The sequence below is a fragment of the Astatotilapia calliptera genome, chromosome 8, assembly GCF_900246225.1.
Source record: "Astatotilapia calliptera chromosome 8, fAstCal1.2, whole genome shotgun sequence".
NCBI lineage: Eukaryota > Metazoa > Chordata > Actinopteri > Cichliformes > Cichlidae > Astatotilapia > Astatotilapia calliptera.
The window spans coordinates 20,425,070-20,436,749 of record NC_039309.1 but is presented as its reverse complement, the minus strand read 5'-3'; the positions used below and the strand labels follow the sequence as shown (position 1 = coordinate 20,436,749).

The window sequence follows — 11,680 nt, the reverse complement described above, 5'->3', positions numbered from 1 at the left end:
GTTATGGGTATTTGCTTTAAATTGGATTAGTGAATGGTTAGAGTACAGGCTGAACCAGCAACATAATACTAAGTGTTCTTTTAATATAAGCTTTATTCATCAGTAACACACAGATTCATACAAACATATCTTTTGACTTCCTGTTTGGGGGACGAACTGCTCTTCGACCTGAGTCACAGCAGCACCACTGAACAGCCATTCTTCTACCTTTTCTAATTATCATCCTGCTGCTGTTTAACTTTAGTTTCTTTTTAGCCCAATCTCTCTCAATCTTCCTTGCGGGGCTGAGCCTTTTTCGCAGGCTGCCTTTGTAAATAACAGTGAGTACTTTCGCCTGCTTAAATGAAGGTTACATTGACTTGTTGCACCATCTTTTGGCACAAAGTGGTATTGCATGGAAGTAAAGCCCCAGCCATAGTTCAGCTTCTGTTACTTATGGAAGCTCATCTCTGCCAGTGGGGGGGGGGGGGGGGGGGGGGAATAAGTAAAAGGAAAAAACTTTGAGTTAATAAGTAGAAATTTCACATAAATAATTTGAAATTCTGAGAAAATAATTCAAATTTTTGTTTTAGTAAGTTGAAATTTCAAGTTGCCTCTGCCAATTGGGAAGATCTTTGAAGGATTTGAAGTCATTTCCTTGTCACCCAGAAGCAGATGACATCGTTTACAGAGTTTTCTGATTTGCAGAGCAAACTTGGAATTTTGAGTTATTTTCTCAAAATTTCAACTTATATACTCAAAATCTTGAGATACCTAGCTCAACATTTACAGGTTACAGTACAAGCTGAACTCCAACCTGCTGCTGACCTTCTACCGCTCGTCCATTGAGAGCCTGCTAACCTACTGCATCACGGTATGGTACGGCAGCTGCACCAAAGCAGATAGAGTGAGGCTTCAGAGTGTGGTCAAGACAGCACAGAAGAGCATCGGCTGCCCTCTCCCCTCCCTGATGGACATTTATTCCTCCCGCTGCCTCAGCAGAGCAGCAAACATTATCAAGGACAGCTCCCACCCTGGCTTCAACATGTTCAGCCTGCTTCCCTCAGGGAAGCACTACAGGCGCATCAACACAAAAACCCACAGACTCAAAAACAGTTTTTTCCCCAAAGCGATAACCACCCTGAACTCACACATGCACAGATAACACAGCCCCCCCACTTCCCACTTCCTCTATGGACCACCACTGTGCAATACCTATTCTATGTGCAATAACTCAACTGTATATAAATAACACTATTTATTACATATTACTTACGTCTTGTATATTGTACATTTTATATATATATATATATATGTTTTTCCCTATGTTAATACTGTCCATATGTACATAGCGCTGCAGAACTGTACCCCCCAGCATGTTTACACTGAGTAGGAGATGCTCTGTATCTCATTGTACAACTGTATAGTGACAATAAAGGCATTCTATTCTATTCTTACGCATGGCATTTTTTATTCCAGTGGCAGAAACAAGCTTCTGTAGACTCCCTTTAACACAATACACAAATGTTTTGGACATACAGTGCAATCAAGTGTTTTTCTCTGTTGACAGTTTAAGTAGACTGTTTCTAAAACACTGGAATTTAAAAAAAGCAAATTTAAAGAATTTGTATTTAAAAACACTGCAGTTGTCTTTAAAACTGTTTTATTAAATACAGCATCAAATATTAGTTTGTATTCTTTTTAAGCACATTAGCAGCTTCCAGCTTCACCTCTGTCCTACCTACCTGCTGACCAATTTATGCTAAGACACCGAACAATAGCAAGAATGTTTCTGGGCACTGATGTGCTTCTTTTATTTCCTGTGTGCTCTAATATAATATAATACCATAAGAACTTGAAAACACAATGCAGGGTCTTTTAATTTCCCCCAGTTCATTCAGCATAGCCCCCCTGCTTTTAATAAAACAAACATGTAACATTGTTTCTTACATTACAGAATCAGGTTGTAACAACTTGCAAAGTCCTTTTTTTTTTGGCCTTGAAATCAACAGCCAGAGCTTTTTTTTTGTACATCACACTTTTTTAATTTTTGTATTTGTGTTTTTGAAAGATATATATATAAAAAACTTTTGACACTGACTCATTACTCAGTCCAAATCCCCTTGTAAAACATTGATATTTGGTACTTAATAAATAATAGTCCCTGGAAATCATTTTCAATCAGTTTATCCAAATGTGTTTTTTTAAATAGCCAATTACAAAATAAGTTACTTTAAAATGTTGGAGTAGTTCTTTGCTTAAATGTAAAAATAGTTTTAATTTGATGTGCTCCTGAACCAAAACAATGAATACTTGAAAACATCACCTTTAATTGTAATTTTTGAGCATTTTAGTGGCAGCTACCACAGTCTGCTGAGAAACAGTAAAAGTTAATTCCAAATAAAAAGTAATGATTTTGTAGGACGGACCACATGGACATATCAGTGTCACAGAAACATTCAAATTACATTCCAGAAGAAGAACCTGAAGTGGGCCTTTGGGCCACAATATAAACTATATAAACAATATTTTAAAAAAATGGAGAACAACAACAGGCCATTGGACTTGCATCGTCAAAGGATTAGCAACAAGTAGCTATGAAATAGCTCTTTCAGTACCTCAGTGAATACCATCAAAAACACAGGAACTTAACCCTCACTGTTTCATGCCCATGTGTTGACCAGTGTTAAAGAATCCAGGAGACTCACAGGCAGCTAATGACAACCACAGCTTAACGCCATCATGTCGTCATACTGCTTTAAAACCACATTCTCCTCATCGTCAAAATACAACAGACTCATAGACTGGAGCGTGTCCGGCACGCAGCAGGGCGCTTCCACCTCATCGCTAGTAACCTTGAGTGCATGCATGATAGAACGCACTGTGGCGTGGTTGGTCGCCCTGATGCCTACCCCCAGCGGGAACGGACAGGAGCCCGTACAGTGATAGGCATTGTATCCACGGGGAGAGATGATCCAGCCCGACCAGCCGATCTCCTCGAAGTCAACAAACAGAGAAATGCGCTGGCAGTGCTGGGAGCTGTCGAGGGGCATGACACTGGAAGATGCACGAGGCCTTCTGCTGCGGTGCTCGGGGGCAGCCGGTTCAGGTTGGGCTTGTCCTGTGATGAGGTTAGGATAGAAAATTATGACCATTTTTACATTTCGATCACCTGCCTAATATTGAGTCAGTTAGTCTGCTACCAAAACAGCCACTAGACCCCTGAAGGTGTGCTGTGGTATCAGCACCAACATGTTAGCAACAGATCCTTTTAAGTCCTGTAAGCATGGAGGTGTGGCCTCCATGGTTCGGACTAGTTTGTACAGCACACCTCAGACACATGGTTGGATTCATATCTGGGGAATTTTGAGCTCAAACTTGTTGTTGTGCTCCTCAAACCATTCCTGATCCGTTATTGCTTTGACGCAGCTGAAAGAAACCAGAGCAATCAGGGAATATTGTTTCCATGAAAGAGTGTACATGGTCTCCAGCAATTCTTAAGTAGGTGGGACATGTCAAGGTAACATCCACACAGATGGCAGAAACTAAGGCTTCTAAGCAGAACAAAACATCACATTGCCTATGCAGCGTTGCCTTCTTCCCATAGAGCATAGTGTTCCCTGGGTAAGAGACACACGCACCCTGCCATCCAAGTGATGTAAAAAAAAAAAAAAAAACCCAAACGTAATTCATCAGACCGGGCCACCTTCTTCCATTCACCATAGTCCAGTTCTGATGCTTGCATGCCCATTGTTGGTGCTTTTGACGGTGGACAGGGGTCAGCATGGCATGTGTATTCTGACAAAACCAGCATTAAATTTTTCAGCAATTTGAGCTACAGTGGCTCATGTGTTGGATCGACCACACCAGCTAACCTTCACTCCCTATGTGCATCAGTGAGCCTTCATCTCTCACGACCCCGTTGCTGGTTCCTTCTTTGGACCACTTTTAATAGATACTGACCACTGCAGAAAACAAAACTGCTGAGGATTAGACCCGGTCGTCTAACGATCACCATTTACTGCTCCTCAAACTCACTCAAATCTCACTTTGGCATTTAAATGACATAATGCTAGAACTTTACTCACTGATAAAAACTAAGCCGTATTTTTTATAACGTACTGTAACTGCATTAAAATGGATCCACACGAACAGCACACAGTCAAGAGACGGGTTAAGTGAACAAACTGTATTGATCGGTCAACTGGTGCTAAGCAGACTAGCATGAGATGTGTAGATGCCTCACTTTTTTTCTTTCATGGTGATCATCTGCCCTGAGACTTGATTAGCCCAAGTCTAAAAGACAAAAACAAACAAAAAACCCCACCAAGCATGAAACCAAAGCCCAGATGAGTTGCAGGAGTCCAAATATTCCACTTGCAATTTGCTTAGAATTTCTTATTAAGTTAAAAATGGCAAAATCATCTTGCCTGCCTAAATCAATCACTGTTATAACAGAGGAAAGGTCACACTGTGCAATATGCCCACATCTCTCTCACCACCTTACCAAAGTATGACTGGTTTGATGCTCCTGTCTGTTTGTCGTGTGAGAATATGACCAGGTAGGCGCTTGTGTCTGTCAGCTCTACATTCTGTTTAGATGAATGCAACACCGACTCCAGCCAGTTACCGGAAGGAAGTGTAGTCATCACCAGGATGCCGTTGTCCTCCTGACTGTTCTGGATCCACTTGGATACCTGACATTTAAAACAAGCATGACATCATCCCTCCAATCTAACACAAACCATGATCGTCATCATTATGAGACGTTTTTATTTGGAATTGATCATCTGACTTTTGAAATAATGACCAATGATTTAACTTAAAAGGAATTATTTTCTCACAACAAGCCTCAAACATTCATTTTAAACAAAGAAAATGAAGTTATGGATTTTTTTTTTTTTTTTTACTATTTGAGTGACATTGAAGACTTCCCATCCTTGTGTGTATAGTGGAACCAATCTGGAGGTGATGAGGTTTCCTCGCCATGGCTTCACAAGGTTCTCCAGCACCTCATACAGAGCCACCTGGAGAAAAAAAAAGAGAGGAAAAAACCCCACCACCAACAAGCAAACAGAAACTATCACTATTTGTTTTCAAAAACGTCAGAATCCCTGTTAAAGGCCCACGATTATCAAATGCTGCAGACAAAGAAACCGGGCGAGTACACTTAGTTAGTGCGCCAAAACATTGCCACAATGTTTCCTGTACAATATAAGAAAAAAGTGAAAATGATTTGTCTTTAAAAGCAAGCAAACAAGAAGCATTTACTTTGTAGAAATGAGGCGTGTGAAAGCTTCCGGGATAAAACTTCCTTTTCTTTCGGAACCAGCGGAACTGCGCTTTGATCATTCTCTCATCTCTGCCGAAAGAGGACAAGTTGAAGAAGTGAAAACTCTCTCCAGGTTGTCCTGCAGACGACAAAACAATATAAAAATATTTAGAGAAATGATGAAACCATACACTGGAAAAGCGCAGGCTTTTAAACAGACACATAGCCGTGCGCGATTGCGTCTTTACGCACTTATACGCATACTACTTCTTATTTTTGTGCGCCCTAGATGCAAACTCATTGGAAGATATTCTCGCGGAACAGCCGCTACTGTTGCTTCTCACCTTTATCGCTGAAACTCCGCACCGTGTTTCCTTCCAGAATGTCCGTCTGGCTTTTCGGGGTCCCATCCGTGACAGAAACCACGTTAAAAAGATCCAGCATGAACTGAGGAGCCTTCTTCTGAGGAGCCACCGCTGGTCTGGGGATATCCTTAAGATAGAAGAGACGATCCAGCTTCTGCCTGGCCATTTTCGTCGCGTCCAAACCGTCCTGCGGGATCGCCAGCGGGGTGACGCATCTTAGCAGCAGGAGAGCGAGGAGGCAGAGGCGCGGAGCTCGTGCCGTCATCTCCAGACTGGACTGAGCTCTACACCTGTGTGAGGGTAAGTAATAAATGAGGGGGTGCCCTTGTATTTAGCAAACAGTAAGAGGTGATTGGACCGTGACTGATGACAAAACACACACAAAAAAAAACCCAAACAAATACACAAAAGTATGGGTGGAAACGAGCAGAGATCCAGCTGTAAAGAAAAATAAACACACCACTAATTTGTCCGGCTTACTGTAGTTTACAAGACGCTCCTGTTCATTTGAAAAGTTAATTCAGACATGCTGTAATGCACGTTTTACGACAGATTGACCGCATGTGTTAAAATACGTTCAAATGTATTGAAGAGAATAACTTTCACGTATTTAGTATTACACCCCTCGCCCTTCGGTGCCACCGTTTTATTCGCTGGACCAAATAAAATTATCCGATCATGATGTCTTGTCACCTTTGTCCCACGTCATGCGTTATCAGTATGAGGCCAGTCGCTGGAGAGCAAACGAACAACCGAGCCGTGACGCAAATGAAGCGCGTTTTCAAAAGCTGCCTATTAACGCGGACGTTTTCACAAAAAACTCTGCCAGTGTTTGGACAGTGACTCAGAGTTAACAGCGTGACGTGTTTATTCCTCAATTAGGGCGAATCCCCGCTGACCTCTGATCAATCAAGTACAACAAAAGGGATCAAACTCTCGGGTTCGTCACGCTGATCGATGGCTCAATCTCCTCTCCCGTTGTTAATCAAATCTACGACCATTACACGGGAATGATGATCCCCCTCATTACTCACATTTAAGACCATGAAAGAAAACGTATCACTGAGTAGCCACCCAGTCAGATAAGCCTGAAAACAGACAAAAGCAATAAAGACTAGCAACAAAGAGGATCAAATGATTGGATTTACTGAAACAAGACTTGGATTTAACTGCTTTGACTTCTTTTTAAACTGCTTTCAATAAAAATGCAAAATTCATGTTTGGATATACAACCTTGTTTCCAAAGGGCTAGACAGGTGTGTAAAAACCTGAATGCAATAAACATGATTGAAAAGCTGTAGATTGCATAACTAATTAGTTTCATTACTAGCTTGGAGATGGCAGCACTGAGGTGAAAGACGAAGACAATGGTGAAGATGCTCAGATTTTGATTGGGAGTGACCAGAATAGACAGGACTGGAAATATATATACATCAGAGGGTTAGCGCGGCAAGGTTGAGATGGTTTGGACATGTGTAGAGGAGGGTTAGTCGACATATTGGACAAGGGGTGCTGAATATTGAGCTGCCAGGCAGGAGGAAAAGAGGAAGATCTGAGAGAATATTTGTGGATGTAGTGAAGAGGATATGGAGAGGGCTGATGTGACAGAAAAGAATGCTAGGGTGAGATGGAGGCAGATGATCTTCTGTGGCGAGCCCTGAAGGGAGCAGGATAGTATTAAAAGAGCCTCCCAGAGAAGCTCAATCTTTCAGAATGTAAGGTAGGGTGGTGTAATAGGAGCAATGGCTGTAATCTTAAAATTTCAAAGAAAGGTCAAGGTCAAGTTTATTTATATAGCACATTTCAAACAGCCGATGCTGCAAAAAGTGCTTAAAAATATAAAAATGGCATTAAGAAGCAACAATGTAATCCAGTAATAACAATATAAAACAATAATAGGACAATGAAAGAATTAAAACAATAACTAAAACTATTTCCAATAAGACCAAAATGCTTGGGCCATAGTGTGTCAAAAGCCAGGGCATAAAAATGTGTCTTTAGTAATGATTTAAATTGCTCAAGTGTTTGTGCAGATCTAATATTTAGGGGGAGACTATTCCAAAGTCTGGGACCTGCCACAGAGAAGGATCTATCACCACGAGATTTGAGATAAGTCCGTGGGATGGACTGCATTAATTTTGGGCTACACGTCATGGTTTTTCCTGGAGCATAAGCAGAGAGGAGCTCAGATAGGTAAGGAGGAGCTCGGGCGTTAAGTGACTTAAAAACAAAAAGTAAAAGTATAAATTGGATCCCAAAGGAGACAGGAAGCCAGTGTAAAGAAGCTAAAACTGGGGTTATATGCTCTCTCCGTTTGGTACCAGTTAGCAGGTGAGCAGCTGCATTTTGAACCATCTGAAGACGATGGATGGTGGCCTGATCTAGACCATAATACAATGAATTGCAGTAGTTCAATCTGCATGTAAGAAAAAGGTGAATAACACGTTCAAAGACGTTAGCCGGGAGGTATGGCTTTACCTTGGCTAGCTGTCTTAACTGAAAGAAGCAGGACTGAACTACTGCACTCACCTGCTTATTCAATTTAAAAGAACCATCAAAGTAGACACCGAGGTTTTTTATGCCAACCACTGTTTGTCATCGTCAAGGCAGCGTAATAAGAGCTGGGGATGGTCTGACCCTGCTTTTAAAGGTAGATAAACTTGCAAATCATCAGCAAAACATTGAAATGAAATGCTGTACCGCGAGAAGATGGAGCCCAATGGCAACAAATAGAGTGCGAACAGGGCAGGACCCAAAATAGAGCCTTGAGGTAGACTGTATTTAAGATGGGCGGTTTTGGAGTTGTGGGGGCCCATATCAACATGAAAAGACCTTTCTGACAAGTAGGACCAAAACCACTGTAGGGCAGATCCTTTTAGGCCAGCATGAAATTCTAGCCGTGATAACAGGATGTCATGGTCGACCGTGTCAAAAGCAGAGCAACAATAAAAGGGCAGCAGGGCTGCCAGAGTCCAGAGTTAAAAGAATATCGTTAAAAATCCTTAAAAGTGCTATGAAGTGATTTAAAACCAGATTGAAATTTTTCAGAGATCATATTAAAGTCAAGGTGGGCCTGCAACTGTAAGTAGACCACTTTCTCCAAAACTTTAGACAGAAAAGGAAGCTTTGAGATTGGCCTGTAATTGGACAGAACAGTTGGGTCGAGGTTTTTTTTTTTTTTTTAAGAAGAGGCTGAACTATAGCTTGTTTAAAGCATGATGGGACGCAGCCTGTAGCAAGGGACGTATTAATTAATCTCAGGATAAAAGGCCCAACAGTATTAAAAGTGCTTTTAAGCAAGCTTGGAGGGAGACAATCAGAGGGGCAGTGTGATGATCTTAGGTTACCAACTACCGCAGTCAAGTCATTAAGGGAGACGGGATCAAACTGCTCTAAGTGCACATAGGAGAAAGACTCGGATCTGAAGCAGCGGACGACGAGACAAGAGCCCTAATCGATAGAATCTTGTCATTAAAAAAAGCTAAAAAATCATTGCAAATACTTGGTGGAGGAATGGCTCCGGCATTATCACGTAAACCAAGAAAGCGATTAAGGACATTAAAAAGTACCTGAGGCCTGTGACTGTTTACTGACACTAAGTTTGAGACAAACTGTGTCTTTGCAGTTTTTACAGCTTCTTGGTGAGCAGAAAGACGAGTCCTTAAAATCTGTAGGGAAACCAATCTGTCCTTTTTCCATCTCAGTTCGGCGGCGCGTCTGCAGTCGCGTATGTTCGTTCAACCATGGGTCTGATAAATGCTTAGCGCGCAGTCCCGACCGGAGCAATAGAGTCCAAGATATCAGTGCAGGAGGAATGAAGAATGTCCGAAAGGTCCTCAACACTTTTACAGTTGGAGTTCATTATTCCAGAATCCATAAAGGCAGCAGAAAAAGCGGCGCTGTTAGAGCATTAAGCGCTCGCTTTTTGCGCGCTGGGGCATACGGCTTATCTACCGAGCAGCGCGTTAAAGTCAGTTTTTCTCCACAGTCACAGATGCAATTTAAAACAATACAGACATACAAATAAGACTCAGCAAAACTATCATCTTCTCTGGGATCAAACTCAACCGGCGGGTGGTCTGACCAATCAAAAATCACCCTCAAAAAATGAGGCTCATATTTGCTGTGTGTCTCCAACACAGGAGAAAATGGAGTGATCAGCGTGATAAAAAAAAAAAAAACAAACAAAAAATCTATATTCTGAGAATTTAAAAAAAACCCAAATAAACAAGATCATGAGGAGAAAAAAGACAAAATGCATTTTAAAAAAGTCAGAATTCTGAGAGTAGAGAAAGAACTTTCCCCTTCAAGTCTTTGGAAAATAAAAAAGTCAGGCTAATTTTTTTTCTTTCCCCTAGTGGGCAAAATCCTCTCTTATAATAGTACAATGTTGGCTTAACATCACTAACAAAAACAAAAAACAAAAAAAAACAACAACACACAACTACATGATCTAAACATGGAAAATGAACTGGTACTGGTTTTCTATTCTAATTGCACACTGAAGGCACTTTCTACTACAAGCCTCATTATGCCTTTACTTTATGTCTTTCTTCTTACTTACTCGGAATAATCACTGGTTTGGCTTTTCGATCAGTTGTCTTGTCTGTATGTCATTGATATACAATAATGCCCAAGAAAAAGTCCCCTCTCTAAAAATTCTGTTGTTCTAGACATGTGCGCTGTATATGTAAAAGCTTGTGAGACTAGGATACCCTTGGACGTTTACACTGACTTAAAGCAAGGCCAATGTTCTCATAAGCAGTTCAGGAAAGATGGTAAATGGACTGATTCTTATATAGCGCTTTTCTACTCTCCCGGAGTACTCAAAGCGCTCTATACAATATGCCTCATTCACCCAGTCACACCCACTCATACAAGCACTTCTAAACTCAAGTGCAACCTAAACTACATTCACACACATTCATACTCCGATGGATGCATCAGGGGCAACAAGGTTAGTATCTTGCCCAAGGATATTTGAAATGCAGACTGGGGAAGCCAAGGATCGAACCACCAACCTTCCGATCAGTAGCTGATCTGCTCGACCACCTGAGCCACAGCCACCCTTTCTTTTCTTTCACATAAAGAAATGTTTTCTGAAATAATCAACTTAGCACAAAACCATCTTTTCAGTGAAGTACATGCAAACCTGTAAATGCAAACTTTGTTGATCATGAAAAACGTTCAGCACTGATATAAATGATCTGTTTTGCGTTTCGACCCAGTGTTTGTTCCTGATAGATGCTAAAGACCTTATTTTGACATCTGGACTTCACGTTCCTGTCTTAGATTTGCAGACTAGAGGTAATTCTAATATCTGACATTTGAATTTGAAACTCCAGCTAGTTTAGTGTAAAGTCAGGCGAAAACAGGTAACCAGGCTCAGTTTGAAACAGGTCTCCAGGAAAGCCGCTGGGCTGGGCTTTGTGACCAAACATCATGTAACCTTCACACCATTTGCTCTGGTACAAAGAAAAGCCTCTGTAGTTCAACAGAAGTTGTGTTTCTATCCGTTTCTTGGCCTGCAGCAGTGTCTTCTTTTGAAGTTTCTGCTGCCTGGCACCTTCATGACGAGGACAAGCCTAAATAAAATCATTAGTCCTGCTCAAGGAATTTCTTGGAATGTATAACAGCCTTAAAAATCTTTGTTATGGTAGCACTAAAGCAGTGAGACATACTGTTTTGTGAGCCTTTGCTATGTTTACAGGTGAATTTAGTTACCTTTGGACAAAATCAGCTGCGCCCCCTTCTCCAGTCTTGCAGTGCTAAACTAAGCTAACCAGCTGTTGGCTGATTGGTAACTGTCAAAAATGATTGGAAGGTTTCCAAGCCTTCTCCTTCTTCTTTTGGGTCTGCTTGCACTTAGCAAAGAAGTTTAAAGATTCATTATCGCCACCCACTGGACGGGAGTGTGGATCAGACACTTGGCAGAGGGAGAAAACAAAATCAAAACCTCTCCTGTTCTTCTTACCAACTTTGGCAAAGTAGTGACACATCAGAATAACATATACTTATGTGCAGTTGTTTGAACTAATTATTTTGGAGTCTTCTGAATTTTTTG

At 41.2% G+C, this 11,680-nt stretch overlaps 1 protein-coding gene across 2 annotated transcripts; it reads right to left on the bottom strand.

Annotated features, from left to right (window-relative positions):
- Window positions 1-2,216: 2,216 nt before the first annotated feature.
- Window positions 2,217-11,462, bottom strand: LOC113027667 (bone morphogenetic protein 2-B-like). 2 transcript variants are annotated; one of them, XM_026177332.1, is made up of 6 exons: window positions 11,341-11,462; window positions 5,596-5,906; window positions 5,251-5,390; window positions 4,890-5,006; window positions 4,487-4,676; window positions 2,217-3,100 (listed from the first exon to the last, which is right to left on the bottom strand). In XM_026177332.1, the coding sequence occupies exons 2-6, from the start codon at window positions 5,879-5,881 to the stop codon at window positions 2,694-2,696; spliced, it is 1,140 nt and encodes a 379-aa protein (XP_026033117.1). In that variant the 5' UTR covers window positions 5,882-5,906; window positions 11,341-11,462; the 3' UTR covers window positions 2,217-2,693. The 2 variants fall into 2 exon arrangements, with proteins under 2 accessions (XP_026033117.1, XP_026033118.1); XM_026177333.1 differs by lacking the exon at window positions 11,341-11,462 and adding an exon at window positions 6,310-6,400.
- Between the last annotated feature and the right edge of the window lie 218 nt (window positions 11,463-11,680).

Bases quoted from the DNA above. Each gene is read 5' to 3' on its own strand.
- LOC113027667 (XM_026177332.1), bottom strand. From the start codon at position 5,881: ATGACGGCACGAGCTCCGCGCCTCTGCCTCCTCGCTCTCCTGCTGCTA. The intron at 5,391-5,595 runs GTGAGAAGCAAC...TGTCGTCTGCAG, and splicing joins GCGGAGTTTCAGCGATAAAG to GACAACCTGGAGAGAGTTTT. The intron at 3,101-4,486 runs GTAAGGTGGTGA...ACCTCATCACAG, and splicing joins ATCAAACCAGTCATACTTTG to GACAAGCCCAACCTGAACCG.